A 17,368-nucleotide genomic window follows, 5' to 3' on the forward strand; every position below is an offset into this window, starting at 1 on the left:
GTTTTAATTTGTATACCGCCTTACTAGATTACTATGCACAAGGCAGTTTACAAGCCGAAGAAACCACAATATAGACAACAAAGATCACACACCTTATAAGAATCTTATCCAATACAAAAGTCAAAAATATAAATTTGAAATAAACATGTTCTATTGTGTTATTGTTTGTTTGTTTGTAAGCTGTTTTGTGATTCACGTGTATCAAGAGGTATAGAAATATAGTAAATCAAGTCAAATCAGCCCCAGTAAGCATGGCCAGAGCTGATGGAAGTTTGTAGTTCAGCAACACCTTGAGGGAGGGTTACAGGTTCCCTTCCCATTTAACCAACCACGAAATAGTATTTGAATAGAAAACTGGGTGAACAGGTAACCAGTCAAAAAGCGCTCAGAGTAGCCAGCCAGACGTGTTTGGCAAGCTTGCAAGCTAGGTGTAAACTCAGGAACAGCCTTCCGCTATTTTTCGACAGCAACTGGCATTTTCTTCCAAACGGAGTACGTCCTCGCACCTGAGAGTTCAGAACAATTACCTGCTCTATGTTTTGCTTTCCCAAATGTATCCTGGCATGCATGTTAAATTTATAAGTCACATTTTACAAAAGTAAATAGATGAGTACTTAAAAAACAAACCAGCCCTCTTGGTTCACTTCCAAGAAAAAGCGTGACTAGGGTATTGCGACAGTAACTCACGCGGCAACGCTCATTCCATTGATAAGACTGCGAGTTGCCATTGACAAAAAAAAAAAAAAACCACCGTGAAAAGCAAGGGCATTGGGCGAGCCAAGCCACGCCCCCGTTCGCTCGCACCTGCCTCAATTAGCATATTCCCCCTCCTCCCTCCCCGGAGCGTTCTATTTTGCCGCGGCTAACCACGTGAGGGCTGAACCTGGAAGGGCCTCCCTTCTGTGAGCGACCGCGCGGCGCGGCCAATCAGCGAGCGCGAATCCCCAGCCCTGGTCGGGAGGGGGAGGAGGACCTGGGCATTCCAACAGCCGAGAGAAGTTGGCGGGCGGAGGGAGGGAGGGCAGCGCGGAGCTCGGAAGGGCCGCCGAGCGCGAGGGTTCGGCGGGGTCCGGTTCGGCAGGAGCGGCGAGGAGGGCAGGGGTAGCGGAGCAGCCGCGGCGAGGGAGGCGCCCTGAGCGGGGCGAAGTCACGAGTTCGAATCCCGGGTGGAGCAGTTTGGGGTCGGGTGGGTGGAGCAAGGAAGGGGTTTTATGGGGAACAGCTGAGAGCCGGGGGGGAGTGGGGGATCCAGAAGTTAGCCCTGCCCTGAAAGAAAAAAAAGAACCCCCCCCCCCCCGCCTTACACAGGAACCCCAAAGCTGAGACAGGTTCTGGGCAGCTTAGGTAGATCTGGGCTTGCAGAGTTCTGGATTAGCAGATTTGGGGAGCAGCTAGGTCAGGGGGTTGGAAGGCCCCTGAGAGTGTGAGCAAGTTGGAGGGTTTTTTTTGGGGGGGGGTCAGGCTAGCTGTAAGTGGGCTTAGTCCCTTAGACTGGAAGGTGTTTCCATTGCACTGGAGTTTGGCCGTGGTGTTTAGATTTCCCGGCGCCCCATGGAAGATTCAATGGAGAGGAGCCCCCTCTTAGGAGGGGGCGACCACCGGGGGCCCCCCAGCTCCCCCAGCGCCAGCGCCTTCCGTGGCCGGCGCCTGGCCTGTGCTGCGGTGCTGCTGGCGGAGATGCTGGAGCGAGTGGCGTTCTACGGCATCACCTCGAACCTGGTGCTTTTCCTCAATGGGGTGCCCTACAACTGGGAGGGCACCCAAGCCAGCCAGGCCTTGCTGCTCTTCATGGGCGTCACCTACCTGGTATCGCCCTTCGGGGGCTGGTTGGCGGACGCCCTGCTGGGCAAGTTCCCCACCATCCTGTTCAGCATGGCGGTCTACCTGCTAGGCATGCTGGTCTTCCCTGCCATGGCTTACTCCACCACCCGCCAGTGGCTCTGCGGGGAGATGCCCCTGCGGATCGTAGAGAACTGCTCTGTGCCTGTGTTGCCCAACATCACCCACACCCCATGCCAGCTGCAGGGAGCCAACCGCTATTGCCTGGTGGCCAGCTTCGTGGGACTGGTTCTCGTGGGAGTCAGCGTGGGCTCCGTCAAGGCCAACATCACGCCCTTCGGAGCCGACCAGGTCCAGTATTTTTAATTTACCTTTTTTTTGTTTCCAAGAGATTTGCGCTGCATGCCGCAAGGCTGCAAATAATAATAATGCCGTTTCCTGGAGAATAAAGCAGTTCAGTATTTCACTCAAGAGCGACTGTTTGAAGATGTTTAGATAAATAAAAATAATTTATTAAAAATAATTAAGGTGAAAAAGCAGATTAAGACACCTCTATGTGTCTGAACAAAGCGGTTATATCAGACACAAAAAATGTGTCAAAAGTATCAGACAAAGCGGTTATATCGGACACGAAAAAAATTGTGGTACAGAAAAGGAGCTTGCTTGACGTCGATAGGAAGGGAGTTCCAAAGTGTGGGTGCTGTCATTTTTTACCTTTCTAAAAAAATGTGTAATGAGTATTATGGGGCACCTGTAACAACCCAGATTTGCAGATGGAAGTGATCAAATGGGTATTTGTGAGGCGAGGCTATCTGCCAAGGAAGCTGGTCTTTGCTGTTGATAAGAAAGCTACACTTTGCTATAGGGAAGATGAATGAAGCATGGCCCTCCGAAACTTGCTTCAGGCCCTTCCTAGCCACATCTGTTATTGGCCCTGTTCTGCGCTCTCCATTCATGTTTTTGCCTGGAGTTGGAATGTGGCCCCTGAACTCTGATCACGCCTCTTGCTTGTTTGGATAGATGATAAGAGTGTATGCAGGAAGTCACTTATTGTATGGAAGGGGGGACATTTGTTGCTCTGGTCACCTTCTGCACTGGCATCAGAAGATACTGTGACGCTTTGGGGTGAAAAAGGTCCCCCACTTGCGCCTTGCGGTGAGGTCATATCTGTTGACACCAGCAAAGCACAGATGATCGAGGAGATGGAGCAAGTTCCCTTGTGAGCAGAGGTTGCAGCATTTTGGACTTTCCTTGTGTAGAGAAAGAGCAAGCAAGATGCGTACAAGTTCATAAAGTTATACATGGTGTGCAGAAAGTGCAAAGAAGAAAGTAGCCACAATGACGATGTTCTGCTTCCAGTGTCAGAGGTATCTGAATAGCATTGCAGGAGGGGAGAGTGTCTTGTGTTCATGTTGAACAGGCTTCCTCAAACTCGGCCCTCCAGATGCTTTTGGCCTACAACTCCCATGATCCCTAGCTAGCAGGACCAGTGGTCAGGGATGATGGGAATTGTAGTCTCAAAACATCTGGAGCCAAGTTTGAGGAAGCATGATGTTGAACTCGCAGGCTTCCCAGAAGCATCTGGTTGGCTACTGGGAGAACAGGATTTTGGGTTAGGTGGGCCACTGGCCTGATCTAGCAAGGTTCGTCTTTTGTTCTTACGTTAGATGGATTTCCTGACTCGATATTGCTGATGGTGTATGTATGGATCTGGCTTCTGTTGACCCATGTCATTAGTTCGGCTAGCCCAGGGCTGCCGGTTCCACCTTGCTGTCACTTTTCCAGGTCTCATGGGAAAGACCATAGACCAGCCCTTTACGTGCAAAAAGCTCCAGGTTCAGTCCCTGGCATCTCAGGGTACGAGGATTTTTCAAGCTTTCAGGAATCTGCTAATCCTCCTAATCTTGAAAACTTGATGCAAAATGTTGTCATCTATTTGATAATATTAGAATATGTATTGTTGGCATTTCTCAGCCTCAAGAGACAATGGAGTGTGTCTCCAAAGTCAAACCGCTGGAAGGAGGAGTACAAGGCGGCATCCAACCAACTTAGGGACTTCACTCCGGATTTGTGTTGTGTTTACTCCTTAGCCTGTTCTTCTCCTGATGATGACCACAGTTTTCCTTCCCCTACATGGGCTTCCTTCCCAGGTAGATGAGCCCCACCTGCCCCTCACTTCCCTTTACAGCACATGCAGAGACTGCCTTCTTTGACCTTTGGACCTGCTGTTGGTCTTGTCTGCTCAATCCCCAAAGTCACCAAGGGGTTTGAGACCCATCGACTCCCCTCTGCTGGTTTAGCTGGCCAGTTGAAGCTGTTCCCGGGGTTCCTGAGCTTGCTCTGTCCTCTATGTAACAACCCTTTACAGTGGTACCTTGGGATGGGTTAAGAACTTAATTCTTTCTGGAGTTCTGTTCTTAACCTGAAACCATTCTTAACCTGAGGTACCACTTTAGCTAATGGGGCCTCCCACTGCTGCGCAATTTCTGTTCTCATCCTGAAGCAAAGTTCTTAACCCGAGGTACTATTTCTGGGTTAGCGGAGTCTGTAACCTGAACATAGCTGTCAACGTTCAGATTTGAAAATAAGGGATCAGCAGCCTCGAAAATAAGGGATCAATAGCCTCACTTGTTCCGGGGACAGTCTACTGGATATCTAACAATCCGGGCTAGCAGCGGGAAACGGCGCTGGAATAAGGGAATTTCCCGCCAAAAAAAAGGGAAGGTTGACAGCTATGAACCTGAAGCGTCTGTAACCTGAAGCATCTGTAACCCAAGGTACCACTGTACAGTCATACCTCAGGTTACAGATGCTTCAGGTTGCGTGTTTTCGGATTACGGACCTGTCGAAACCCGAAAGTACCGGAACGAGTTACTTCCGGGCTTTGGCGGTTGCGCATGTGCAGAAGCGCCGAATCTCAACCCGTGCATGCACAGACATGACACTGTGGGTTGCGAACGCTGCGGGTTGTGAACATGCCTCCTGCATGGATCATGTTCACAACCCTAGCGTCCACTGTAGTTATTTGAAGATGGCTCTCAGTCTCCTCTTCTCCAGGTTGAACATAGCCAACTCCTCAATAGGCTTGGCTTGCAGACCCTTAGTCATCTTGGTTGCCCTCCTCTGTCTGCACACAACTTGTCCCTATCCTTTTTAAACTGCAGTACCCAGAACAGGACACAGCACTCCAAGTGGGGTCTGACCAAGGCAGACTAGAGCAGGACTGTTAATTCCCTTGATCAGGACATTAGACTTCTGTTGATGCAGCCTAGAACAACATTCGCTTTTTTGGCTGCTGCATCACACTGTTGACTCATTTGAAGCCTGGGGTCTACTCAGACCTCAGATCCTTTTCACGTGTCCTTCTGGCAGTGAGCCCATGACCCACATTGCTCAAGAAATGCAAGTCTAAACCAGGGCTTGCTAATGTGGCAGACTCAGGGTGTTGTGGACTTCAACAGGTCAAAATGGGAGCTGTAGCACAAAACCTAGATGGCACCAGGTTGGGAGAAGCACATCAAATTAATCCCTATGGTCTTTGGCTCCACATGACATTCACTCAACACTTCAAGTGGAATTTCCTTTGCATAACCAGCTTGTATGTGTACATGTACGCACATCAACTTCTAAGACATAGGTATTTTCTTCCTGTTTGGGAAAAGGCTCTGTGCAAATAAAAAAAACCCCATCATGCTCTTTCACCAGCAGAATCTCAGCAAGCAGAAATGTCAGTGGTTGCGTATGTCTTGCAACACACACAACAAAGGACACAAAGCCTTTGTTCTACGGACTCGTGTTTGCAATGATAGGAGGAAGTTTTTGATTTGCTCAGATCTCCTCAGACGGCCGTGATTGAAAGGGAGGCAGGGAAAGAAAAGGAAGATGACATGCTGCAAATAATCTTGATTGAATAATACGGTGCATACTGAGCACATAACAGTTCAAACAAAAGAATGCTAGCTGGATTATAAACCGGGTGGCTTTTGAGAATCCGCAAGGGAGGGAAGTGGGACTTGAGCAGGAAGCAAACAGGAAATAGTTTAATGAAGGAGTGGATAGTTAATAGGATAATAAACTATTGGATATTAACCTGTTTCTTCTACCCCATTGTTTTCTACTCTTTGCCGCCCAATTGCCTGGGGTTTTCCTCTTGCTGCATTGGACTCTCAAGAGATAAAGATGAGAATTTTTTTGGGTTTTTTACAAGGGAAAGGACAGGGTGAGTGAGGTCTGTCTTTCATCCAACTGAACATGCAGTCTTTCCTATGAAGGAAGGTGCAGTGTGAACTTAACCGTTTGACCCAGATTTAAAACAAAGCTGCCCCATCACAACTGAAGTACAGTAAGTTGTTCAGGGGAAGTAGCCTTCGAATCATGTCCACAGAAACCCTACGCATAAAAGGACAACCATGAACACAGGAACTTGATGGCTCAGACTAAAGGCCCGTCTGATCTAGCAAAAACATTCTTTGCTTGCATTTCTGCACATGTTTGCCTAGGAGCAAGTTAACTCTGAATTTGAGGTGGCTTATTTTTTGCTAGGCATGCAAAAGATTGGGCAGTGAGCACATAATCACATCTTGAATCAGAGAAGGCCGTGCTGGAAGGTGTACAGATGGATCAGGCTTGTTTTCTGCTGCTCCAGAGGGTAGGACCTGGACCAATGGGTTCAAATTACAGTGGTACCTCGGGTTAAGTACTTAATTCGTTCCGGAGGTCCATTCTTAACCTGAAACTGTTCTTAACCTGAAGCACCACTTTGGCTAATGGGGCCTCCTGCTGCTGCCGCGCCGCTGGAGCATGATTTCTGTTCTCATCCTGAAGTAAAGTTCTTAACCCGAGGTACTATTTCTGGGTTAGCGGAGTCTGTAACCTGAAGCGTATGTAACCCAAGGTACCACTGTATAAGAAAGGTAAATTCCAACAAGACATTGGGAAGAACTATCTGTTGGTAAGAGCTGTTGGACAGTGGAACTGATGCCCTCAAGCTGGTGGATCTTGCCAAACCTGCCAAGGAGTCCAGTTCATTTTGTTGTTTCTTTAAATACTTTGTAAAGGGTTCCCATTCATCTCTAAAATCGCAGTTATCCTTGTCATGTAGTTTGTGTGTCAGTTTTGCCAATTCTGCGTAGTCCATCAATTTCTCTTGCCACAGTTCTTTGGTTGGGATTTCCTTGTTCTTCCATCCTTGTGCTATTAAGAAGAAGAAGAAGAAGAAGAAGAAGAAGAAGAGGAGGAGGAGGAGTTTGGATTTGATATCCCGCCTTTCACTCCCCTTCAGGAGTCTCAAAGCGGCTCACATTCTCCTTTCCCTTCCTCCCCCACAACAAACACTCCGTGAGGTGAGTGGGGCTGAGAGACTTCAAAGAAGTGTGACTGGCCCAAGGTCACCCAGCAGCAGCATGTGGAGGAGCGGAGACGCGAACCCGGTTCTCCAGATTACGAGACTACCGCTCTTAACCACTACACCACACTGGCTCTCTTGCCGCTGTTGTCTGCATACATAAAGATATTTTCCAGTTTCCTTAGCAGGTCTTTTCCTACAATCCCTAACAAAAATGCTTCAGGTTTTTTGACAAATGTTAGTTGGAACATTTTCTTCAACTCATTATATATCATTTCCCTTTTTTTTTTAATTTTACTACAGTCCCACCACATATGAGGTATAGCATGCAGAAGGTCCCAGGTTCAGTTCCCAGCAGCTCCAGGTAGGGGTGGGAACACCTTCTGTAGAAAGCCGTAGAGAGCTGCTGTCTGTGTTTGTGGACAGTACTGAGCTAGATAAGCCAATAGCCTTTTTAATATAATGTGCCTTCCTCCGTTTTCATACCATGTGGCATAATGCTTTTTGGACATCAGTGTCGTGACTGATACATGGTGTGCAAGTATGTGTGTGTGGGTTCGGTCCCTTTCTCATCAGACATTTTATTTCTGTATTTTTGTGTTGGAATTCTGCCCATCTTAGCACATCAAATGCCCATACGATACCTTGAGTCTCACGAATTAGATCATTGCCCTTCCATCTTGGAACAGTCAAAAGTTGATTTGTTTTGTTGGTGTCCAGAATAGTTTATTGCTCTGGCATAGCTCTGGCCCCCGAACCCCAAATACCACTTGTAAATCAATGAGGCATAGTAACTTCCACTACAGGTTTGACCTGCGAAAGGTTTTTGAAAATCCCATCTATTCCCAGAAGATGGGTGCTTGTGTCAAGAGAGAAATAATGCCGGTTGGTCGCTTTAATCAGAACTTCAAAATGGTGGATGCAAACACGAGTGGTTATTACTGGAGTGCACCATGGAGAATTTAGGGCGTAATTTTCATCCTTGGATTTTCATATACCCTTTCTTTCCCTGCCTTGTTTCATGAAAAACCAGTACTGTGGTTTGGTTTGTTCAAAAGGGTCTTCTCCACCTCCCAGGAGCAACCAAATGTATTTTCATTGATGACTCTTCCTTGGAATAAAGACTTGAGTTCCTGCAAGGCTGATTTGTTGGTAGCTGTGCAAGGATCACCTTGAATCTCTTCCAAGCAAAGCTTAGACCTGCCTTTCCCAAACTGGTGCCCTCCAGATGTTTCTGGACTCCAGTTCCCATCTGGAGGACCTCTGGGAAAGGCTGGCCGAGAGGGGATCTTCTATTGTTCCCTTTCATTATTGCAATCTCAGGAATTGAGGGATCAGTATGTGATTGCACATACAGGACGTGGGTGGTGCTGTGGGTTAAACCACAGAGCCTAGGACTTGCTGATCAGAAGGTCAGCGGTTTGAATCCCCGCGACGGGGTGAGCTCCCATTGCTCAGTCCCTGCTCCTGGCAACATTGCAGTTTGAAAGCACGTCAAAGTGCAAGTAGATAAATAGGTACCGCTCCGGCGGGAAGGTAAACGGTATTTCCGTGTTCTGCTCTGGTTCGCCAGAAGCGGCTTACTCATGCTGCCCACATGACCCGGAAGCTGTTCCCTCGGCCAATAAAGTGAGATGAGCGCCGCAACCCCAGAGTCGGCCACGACTGGACCTAATGGTCAGGGGTCCCTTTACCTTTTTATGTGATTGCAGAAGTTCTTTTGTGTGCTTGTCATTCTGAGACTAGTTTAAACTGCCCTGCATATATATATATATAGAGAGAGAGAGAGAGAACATTACTTCATTGGGAACAGTATGCTGATTCAGGCATGATTTTCAGAATGGGACATGGCTGGACGTAGGTTCCCCATCTCTGATCTAGTTGTTGTTGTTCTTATTCCCCACCTTTTCTCCTGACAGGGACTCAAGGCAGATTACAGGTAAACAAGAACCGCTAAATGAGGGTCTTTCCCCATCAATTCCTACATGATCTGTTGTTGTATTTAGTCAGAAATGCCAGAGATTGCACCTGGAGCCTTGTGCATTCGACACACGTGCTCTGCCACTGAAATACGGTCCCCCGTACACACACTTCTTAGTTTCAACCATAAATCACACTTTAAGGACCTGACTTCTCCATTTCCATTGTTGCTGTGTGTGTTTCATTTCTTTAATTCCACTTCCCAACCCTGTTGGTTAATCGATTGGGTGTTCCCTGGAGTTTCCGGGATAGATGTGCGAAGAACTGCTAAATCTTTTTAACATCGTTCATGTGCCATTTTATATGTGCGCAACATTGTTGGGTTATAAAAAAAAACAAATAAACTTAATTTCGCTCTCATAAATTAACTAATGTGGATTTATGTGATTATGTGGGGAAACCCAGCCAGATGGGCAGGGTATAAATATATTATTATTATTATTATTATTATTATTATTATTATTATTATTACTACTACTACTACTACTACTACTATTATTATTATAGCATAAGCTTCCCATCCTTCTCTCTGAAGGTCACTTTAACTGTCGTGTCTTCCAGCAAAGTATCCTGGAATTTGTAGCTTCTGAGACTTGTGAATTCTGCGGTGGCTCTTTGCCCTTCTCATCGAACTACAATTCCCAGAATCTTCTTGGGAGAAGGAATGACTTACAACTAGTGTGCATATTACAGAGTTCTCCCCTGCCCCACCAACATACAGTGGTACCTCAGGTTACATATGCTTCAGGTTACAGACTCCGCTAACCCAGAAATAGTGCTTCAGGTTAAGAACTTTGCTTCAGGATGAGAACAGAAATTGTGCTCCGGCGGAGCAGCAGCAGCAGGAGGCCCCATTAGCTAAAGTGGTGCTTCAGGTTAAGAACAGTTTCAGGTTAAGAATGGACCTCCAGAACGAATTAAGTACTTAACCCGAGGTACCACTGTAATTCTAATACCTAACCACAGTATGACTTAGGGTTTTTGAAAATATTTTACTGTAGTTTTCTAATGCCGGAAATGTGTGTGCAAGCACATAGGATAAAAATAAAGAAAAGGAACTATAAATATGTAAAAAAACACAAAAAACTAATACAGAACTTAAAGAGAAAACAGTGTGGAGCATCTGACAATCTGGCCTGTTAAAATGCTTCTTTCTTTGCCGGCTTGAGATTTGAACTCAGGTTTCCTGGACACAAAAATCACTGCTTTTACCTGACAAGCGGCAGGACAAATTGTACATTAGTCATGGCGTCTGTGGGGCGTGTTACATAAAATAAATATATGCGAACATCTCCACCTGCCTACATTTCCAGGAATGTTTCCTGATGTGAAGGGTTGACTCAGATAAAGAGCTTCGTTCTCAAAAAATAGGCTTGGGACTGTGATGTCCTCTTCATCGCCTGCTTCCCTTTTTTGAGCAGCATTGCACTCTGTCCGTTTCCTGTTCTTCTGTGTGATGCATTTTGATTCCCCCCCCCCCAATCTCTTGCAATTCTGAATTTAGCCCATTCGCCTGTGAGGAAGCGAAACTGTCCTTAAAAGACAAAACATGCCAGTCTGAATGTGCAGCTTCAGCCAATCAGGCAGCAACTTCTGCAGCACCGCTGAAATGAATGGGGAACGGTGGCTGCACCCATCTCGTTATTAATTGTTGTTGTTGTTGTTGTTGTTGAGTCGTGTCCGACTCTTCTTGACCCCATGGACCAGAGCACGCCAGGCACTCCTGTCTTCCACTGCCTCCCGCAGTCTGCTCAAACTCATGCTGTTAGCCTCGAGAACACTATCCAACCATCTCGTCCTCTGTCGTCCCCTTCTCCTTGTGCCCTCCATCTTTCCCAACATCAGGGTCTTTTCCAGGGAGTCTTCTCTTCTCATGAGGTGGCCAAAGTATTGGAGCCTCAGCTTCAGGATCTGTCCTTCCAGTGAGCACTCAGGGCTGATTTCCTTCAGAATGGATAGGTTTGATCTTCTTGCAGTCCATGGGACTCTCAAGAGTCTCCTCCAGCGCCATAATTCAAAAGCATCAAATCGTTATTAATTAGTTCATCATTATTATTATTTATGTGAAGACAGGCTCTGGCAGATTGAGCGGAGAAGACTAATAGTGGGCCCAACTGTCTTGAACATGGGTAGGCAAACTAAGGCCCGGGGGCCGGATCCGGCCCAATCGCCTTCTCAATCTGGCCCACAGATGGTCCGGGAATCAGCGTGTTTTTACATGAGTAGAATGTGTGCTTTTATTTAAAATGCATCTCTGGGTTATTTGTGGGGCATAGGAATTCGTTCATTAGTTTTTTCAAAACATAGTCCAGCCCCCCACAAGGTCTGAAGGGCAGTGGACTGGCCCCCTGCTGAAAAGGTTTGCTGACCCCTGGCCATGAAAGAGGTTTCTGCATGTGCCATAGAGGGGGCTCATTCATGGTGTGTGTGTGATTGGGTGGTCATTTTTATTTTGATTATATATTTCATGGTTTTATACAGTGGTACCTCGCAAGACGAATGCCTCGCAAGACAAAAAACTCGCTAGACGAAAGGGTTTTTTGTTTTTTGAGCTGCTTCGCTAGACGATTTTCCCTATGGGCTTGCTTCGCAAGACGGAAACGTCTTGCAAGTTTGTTTCCTTTTTCTTAAAACCGTTAGTACAGTTGCAACTTGACTTCGAGGAGCAACTCATAGAACGCGGTGTGGTAGCCTTTTTTGAGGTTTTTAAAGACTTTGGTGATTTTTGAAGCTTTTCCAAAACTTTCCTGACACCGTGCTTCGCAAGACGAAAAAAATCGCAGAACGAATTTCGTCTTGCGAGGCACCACTGTATTTAGATTTTTTTTTCTGTGAACTGCCCTGAGACCTCCAGGTATAGGGCGGTATATAAATTCAATAAATCATCACCATCATCCACCTGGGAAGGTAAGCCATCTAGGAGAAGGAAAATGGATCCTAAACCTTAGCTGCCCTGTGGAATAATTTCAGGACAAGAAAAGGCTCAGGAGGAAACCCTACATAAAATTAAACTGTTGCAGTGAATAATGCTAACTTTTGTGTAAAACGGGCTGAGCGCAATTTAGTTCTGGAACTTTAAACAAATTCCTGCACCCAGAACATGCTCAGAGCCATTCTGTGAGAGGTAAACTACAGCACCCAGAATCCTTTGAGGGGTGGGGGAATGTGCTTCGAATCTGCTCTAAAGATTTAGTGTGTACACTGCCTAACGTTTAACCGCTCGCCTGCACTGCTGTTGCTCATCTCAGTAAGGAGTCTCAGAACAAAGTTTGAAAAGCACTGCTTTAAAAATGCAGCTTGCAACTTCTCTATTTCCTTCCCTTTCTCCTGTCCACCATATTTTTGTAACCCAATTCATTGGAACCAATGAGTGGGGGAAATTGGGTGTAAGCACCCGGGTGACACAGGACTCTTCTTCCATGAATGTTGTTAAATGCATAAATAAGCAACAACCGTGTTACTAAGCAGTGGCGTCTACCCAGCAACCATCCCGGGTTTGCTTTTCACCCAGCCTCCTTGGCACGGGTGCCAAGCTGGAGGAAACGGGACACTTTAATTCGATTAAAAGCAAGTCATGCTTGTTATGGAGCGTGGCCTGGGATTAATATCATGTTGCTCTGCTAAATGCAAGTATTGCATAACTGGAAAAGCTTGAAGGTTTGAGCAAAATAGATCCCCAGCGATGATTCAGCAGGAAGATCGTTCTGAATTCTGCATTTCATTTCATTTTTTTTTCCTTGCTGAGATGGAAACTCAGGAAATTTAGCAACTGGTGCAATGACTGGGCATAAGAACTTCAGTTAGTCATCAGTTCCAAGCATACATCTCTGTTTAAAACTGGCATCTTGGACTCTTTCTGTGTGTGTCTATCCCTGTAACAAATGTTCTCTTAAGGGGTGATTCATCCTAAACAGAGATGGCCTGTGAATCTCAGACATATTTTGGGCATGTGCTGAGTAAAGGAATGCAGTGCAAAGGCGCATAACAAAGTATATTCAGCTGCCTTTATTATTATTTATTATATTCCATCATAATTTCTATTTATTACCCTCTTCTCCATTATAACGTCTGGGGCAAGGAGGTTCCAGGAATTTTGAAAGGATGCTGACAAGCTGGAACTTGCTTCGAGGTTGGTGGGTGACCAAGATGGTGAAGGGGTCTGGAAATCAAGCCTTTTGCGGAATGGATGAGGGAGTTTGGTAGGCTTACTGTGAAGAAGCCCAAGAGGTGATATGAGAGCCATCTTCAAACATAAGAGCTGTTTGACTGTAGAATGGATCACCTCCAAAGGTCTCCTTCGTTGGAAGTTTTTAAGCAGAGGTTGAATGGCCATCTGTCAGGAATTCTGTCACCATGATTCCTGCATTTTAGGGGGTTGGACTAGATGACCCTTGCGAGAGAGGGCCTTCTTGGTGGCTGCTCCCAGACTTTGGCACTACCTCCCTGGAGAAGCTAGACTGGCTCCCTCCTTGCTGTCCTTCCTCCAACAGGTGCTCAGCAGCAACACATAACCGAAAATATGTGCACACTCAAACAGCAGAGTAAAGCTGGAAGCTGAGGCTATGAGGTGTGGCATTTAAGTAATTTATTAAGCAATATATACAGGACAAAGCGGACACGGGTAGCACTGTGCGTTAAACCAGAAAGCCTAGGACCCCACAACGGGGTGAGCTCCCGTTGCTCAGTCCCTGCTCCTGCTAACCTAGCAGTTCGAAAGCACATCAAAGTGCAAGTAGATAAATAGGTACCACTCCGGTGGGAGGTAAACGGTGTTTCCGTGCGCTGCTCTGGTTTGCCAGAAGAGGCTTAGTCATGCTGGCCACATGACCCAGAAGCTGTACACCGGCTCCCTTGGCCAATAAAGCAAGATGAGTGCTGCAACCCCAGAGTCGGTCACGACTGGACCTAATGGTCAGGTTCCCTTTACCTTTACCTTTCTACAGGACAAAGCAATCATGGCGTCCTTTCACATCTTCTCCAGAAGAGAGAGATTTTTTTTTTTTTTTTAAAGTACAATACAACGGAAGAGATAGGACTGGCTTCTGTTTCCCACACTTTCCAAGCATGGAATGTAAACACAGACATGTGATGTGACAATCACACATCCAGCAACGGGAGAGAAGGGTGGGTGACTCAGGGTGTGAAGCCCCATGTAGCTTTCATGCTTCGTTTCTGCATATGGGGGGGGATTCATCTGAACCCCTGTTAAGAGAACCACCTTCATAAGCCAGCCAGCAGGGTCCATCCATTGCATAGCCAAGTCATATTCCAGACAGCAGGCAGTGCAGACACCTCACAACATGGATTTGGGGAGGGGTGGGTGAGATGCCCAGCTAGTGCGGTTCTTGCAAAGATACGGCTGCTTTAAGCGCACGCAGGTCTGAGCCTCGTCTCAGCTGTGAAATGTTGGGAGATTTACGGCAGCGCTATAAACTCTGGTCAGCAGGGAACTATATTTTGCATCTCTCAGTTCCTCCTCGCGGGGAGTTGCTGCACAGCTGCTCCTCAGTGGCTTCCCGGAATCGCTGAGGTCTTACTTTCGCCGAGGTGGCAGAAACAAAAGGGTGGTAGAGCACCTGCATGCAGAAGGTCCCAGGTTCATTCCCTGCCACCCCCAGGTTTGGGAGGGGAGAGAGACTCCAGTCTGAAACCCTGCAAAATCACTGTCGCTCTGACTTCCTGCAGGTTCTGATTTGGGATTGAACGCTCCCCTGTATTTTTCCTCTTAGAATAGGGTTGGGAAACCTTGGGCCCTTGGTATACTCTCCTCAGGCCACACTCTCGCTGCCCCTTGCTTTGCACCCTCCTTGAGTGTTTTTGCCTGATGTGTCCAAATTCTGGTCATGCCTCTTTATTGCCTGCATGAGGAATGGAGAGGGATGGGGCAGTGTGGATAGAAACCGTCTTATGGTAAAAAAGGTAAAGGGACCCCTGACTGTTAGCTCCAACTCTGGGGTTGCGGCGTTCATCTCGCTTTACTGGCCGAAGGAGCCGGCGTACAGCTTCCGGGTCATGTGGCCAGCATGACTGAGCCGCTTCTGGCAAACCAGAGCAGCGCATGGAAACGGCGTTTACCTTCCCGCCGGAGCAGTTCCTATTTATCTACTTGCACTTTGACGTGCTTTCGAACTGCTAGGTTGGCAGGAGCAGGGACCGAGCAACAGGAGCTCACCACGTCGTGGGGATTTGAACCGCCAACCTTCTGATCGGCAAGTCCTAGGCTCTGTGGTTTAACCCACAGCGGTACAAAAGGTAAAATTTATGTTCAGCACTTGGCACACTTCTGCCTCTGCCTCTGCCCACCACTGGGATGTTGCCCCCAGATGGTCACCTGCAAAGCATGCAGCCCTCAGGCTGAAAAAGTCCCAATTCCTGATAAACGTTCTGATCTAGCTTTCTTCTCCCTGCCTTGCTAGTCTCTGTGTGCGCAACTTGGGTTTTTGTAAGGAGGAAAGTTCAGTTACCGAACTGCATGTCAACAGCTTAATACAGCGTCCAAAAAGAAAAGCACTAATGCTAATCTAGGCTGCATCAAGAGATGTATAATGTCCAGATCAGAGGATGTAATAGTTCTGACTTGGTCAGACCACATCTGGAGTACTGTGTTCAGTTCTCGGCACCACAGTTTAAGAAGGGTACTGACGAGCTGGAAGATGTACAGAGGAAGGTGACCAGGATTATCCAAGCGCCTGGAAGCCAAGCCTTTTGCGGAATGGTTGGGTATGTTTAGGGTGGAGAATAGAAGGTATGGTTGTTGTTGTTGTTGTTGTTTAGCCATTTAGTTGTGTCCGACTCTTCATGACCCCATGGACCAGAGCATGGCAGGCACTCCTGTCTTCCACTGGCTCCCGCAGTTTGGCCAAACTCATGTTGGTAGCTTTGAGAACACTGTCCCACCATCTCGTCCTCTGTCATCCCCTTTTCCTTGTGCCCTCCATCTTTCCCAACATCAGGGTCTTTTCCAGGGAGTCTTCTCTTCCCATGAGGTGGCCAAATTATTGGAGCCTCAGCTTCAGGATCTGTCCTTCCAGTGAGCACTCAGGGCTGATTTCTTCAGAATCGATAGGTTTGATCTTCTTGAAGTCCATGGAACTCTCCAGAGTCTCCTCCAGCACCATAATTCAAAAGCATCAATTCTTCAGCGATCAGTCTTCTTTATGGTCCAGCTCTCAGAAGGTATGGTAGCCACCTTCAAATGGGCTGTCATCACTTCTCCCAAAGATTCCTGGGAACTGTAGTTCATAATGGGTGCTGAGACACCCGTTGGCCCTCACAGAGCTACAAATCCCAGCACCTTCATACGGCAGTTCCCAGGGTTCTTTGGAGGAAGTCATGTGTTTTAAAAGCCATTGGTCAAGAGTGGGGGGACCTGCAGCCCTCAAGGCGTTGCTGGAATGCAGCTCCCATCATTGCTGACCATTAGCCATGCTAGCTGGAGTCGAACACATCAGGAGGGCAACAGGCTCCCAGCCCCTGGTTTAAAAGCTACCCAACAATTGGTGGTGTTCTTAGATGGAAAACAAAAAACACCAGTGGTTGACAACCATGTGCTCAGGCTCATCAAGCTGTAGATTTCTAGTCACCAGATATGTGCTTTTGAACATCGGAAGCAATTCCCTACTAGAAAGGGGCTGCTTAGAGGACTGTGGTATCTGTTGGAGTCCTGCTGTTATGGCACTTTAATCTCTCTGCAGATGGGGCAGATAAACCCAATTAGAAAAGCCGGGCTGTTCTTAGACTGCATTCAGACAGCACTTTTACTCCTGACATTTCCTTACCTGACCATTTCCACGTTTCACGTGATCTTTCACACATTGTGAAATCCACTTCTAGGAATCTAGCAGAAGCTCATCGCCCATGTTAAGCCTGCAAAATCATGTGCTGTAACTTTCCTGCTGTTTTGGCTCACAGCATGTGACAAAATTTGGGGGACTTATTTTCCGGCATGCAGATCCTTCCCCCCATTTTCATGGGGAACAGAAGCACACATGGGCATAAGAGAAGGTGACATGTCTGATGACATCTGCTGTGGTGCCTTGCTGGTGTGGATGAAATTTAGTGTGCCGTGGCTCTGTAGATCAATCAGACAGCTGCAGTTTCATAAGGCAATAGTTAAGGCAGTGCAAAAGGTACATTAGAAAGCTTGGCAACAGTACTAGTGTGATCACCAGGAAAACTAAGGCAGCGAACCCCAAGTCTGAATGCATCCTTAGATTCTTAATCTTGCGTGGGTTCCTAGAAACATCACCAAGCTAATACTCACTT

The 17,368-nt window shown here is 47.0% G+C and overlaps 1 protein-coding gene across 2 annotated transcripts in view; it reads left to right on the forward strand.

Moving 5' to 3' along the window:
• The first annotated feature begins 992 nt into the window (after positions 1 to 992).
• SLC15A4 (solute carrier family 15 member 4) overlaps positions 993 to 17,368 on the forward strand; it is a 62,208-nt gene continuing 45,832 nt past the window's right edge. The window contains exon 1 of one of the 2 annotated variants that reach the window (XM_083476459.1): positions 993 to 2,130. In XM_083476459.1, the coding sequence (XP_083332585.1) occupies positions 1,552 to 2,130 (579 nt within the window). In that variant the 5' untranslated portion in view covers positions 993 to 1,551. The remainder of the gene's footprint in view (positions 2,131 to 17,368) is intronic. The other variant, XM_083476460.1, reaches the window with a different exon arrangement.

The sequence above is a fragment of the Podarcis liolepis genome (genome assembly GCF_965112155.1).
Source record: "Podarcis liolepis genome assembly, chromosome: 15".
Classification (NCBI taxonomy): domain Eukaryota; kingdom Metazoa; phylum Chordata; class Lepidosauria; order Squamata; family Lacertidae; genus Podarcis; species Podarcis liolepis.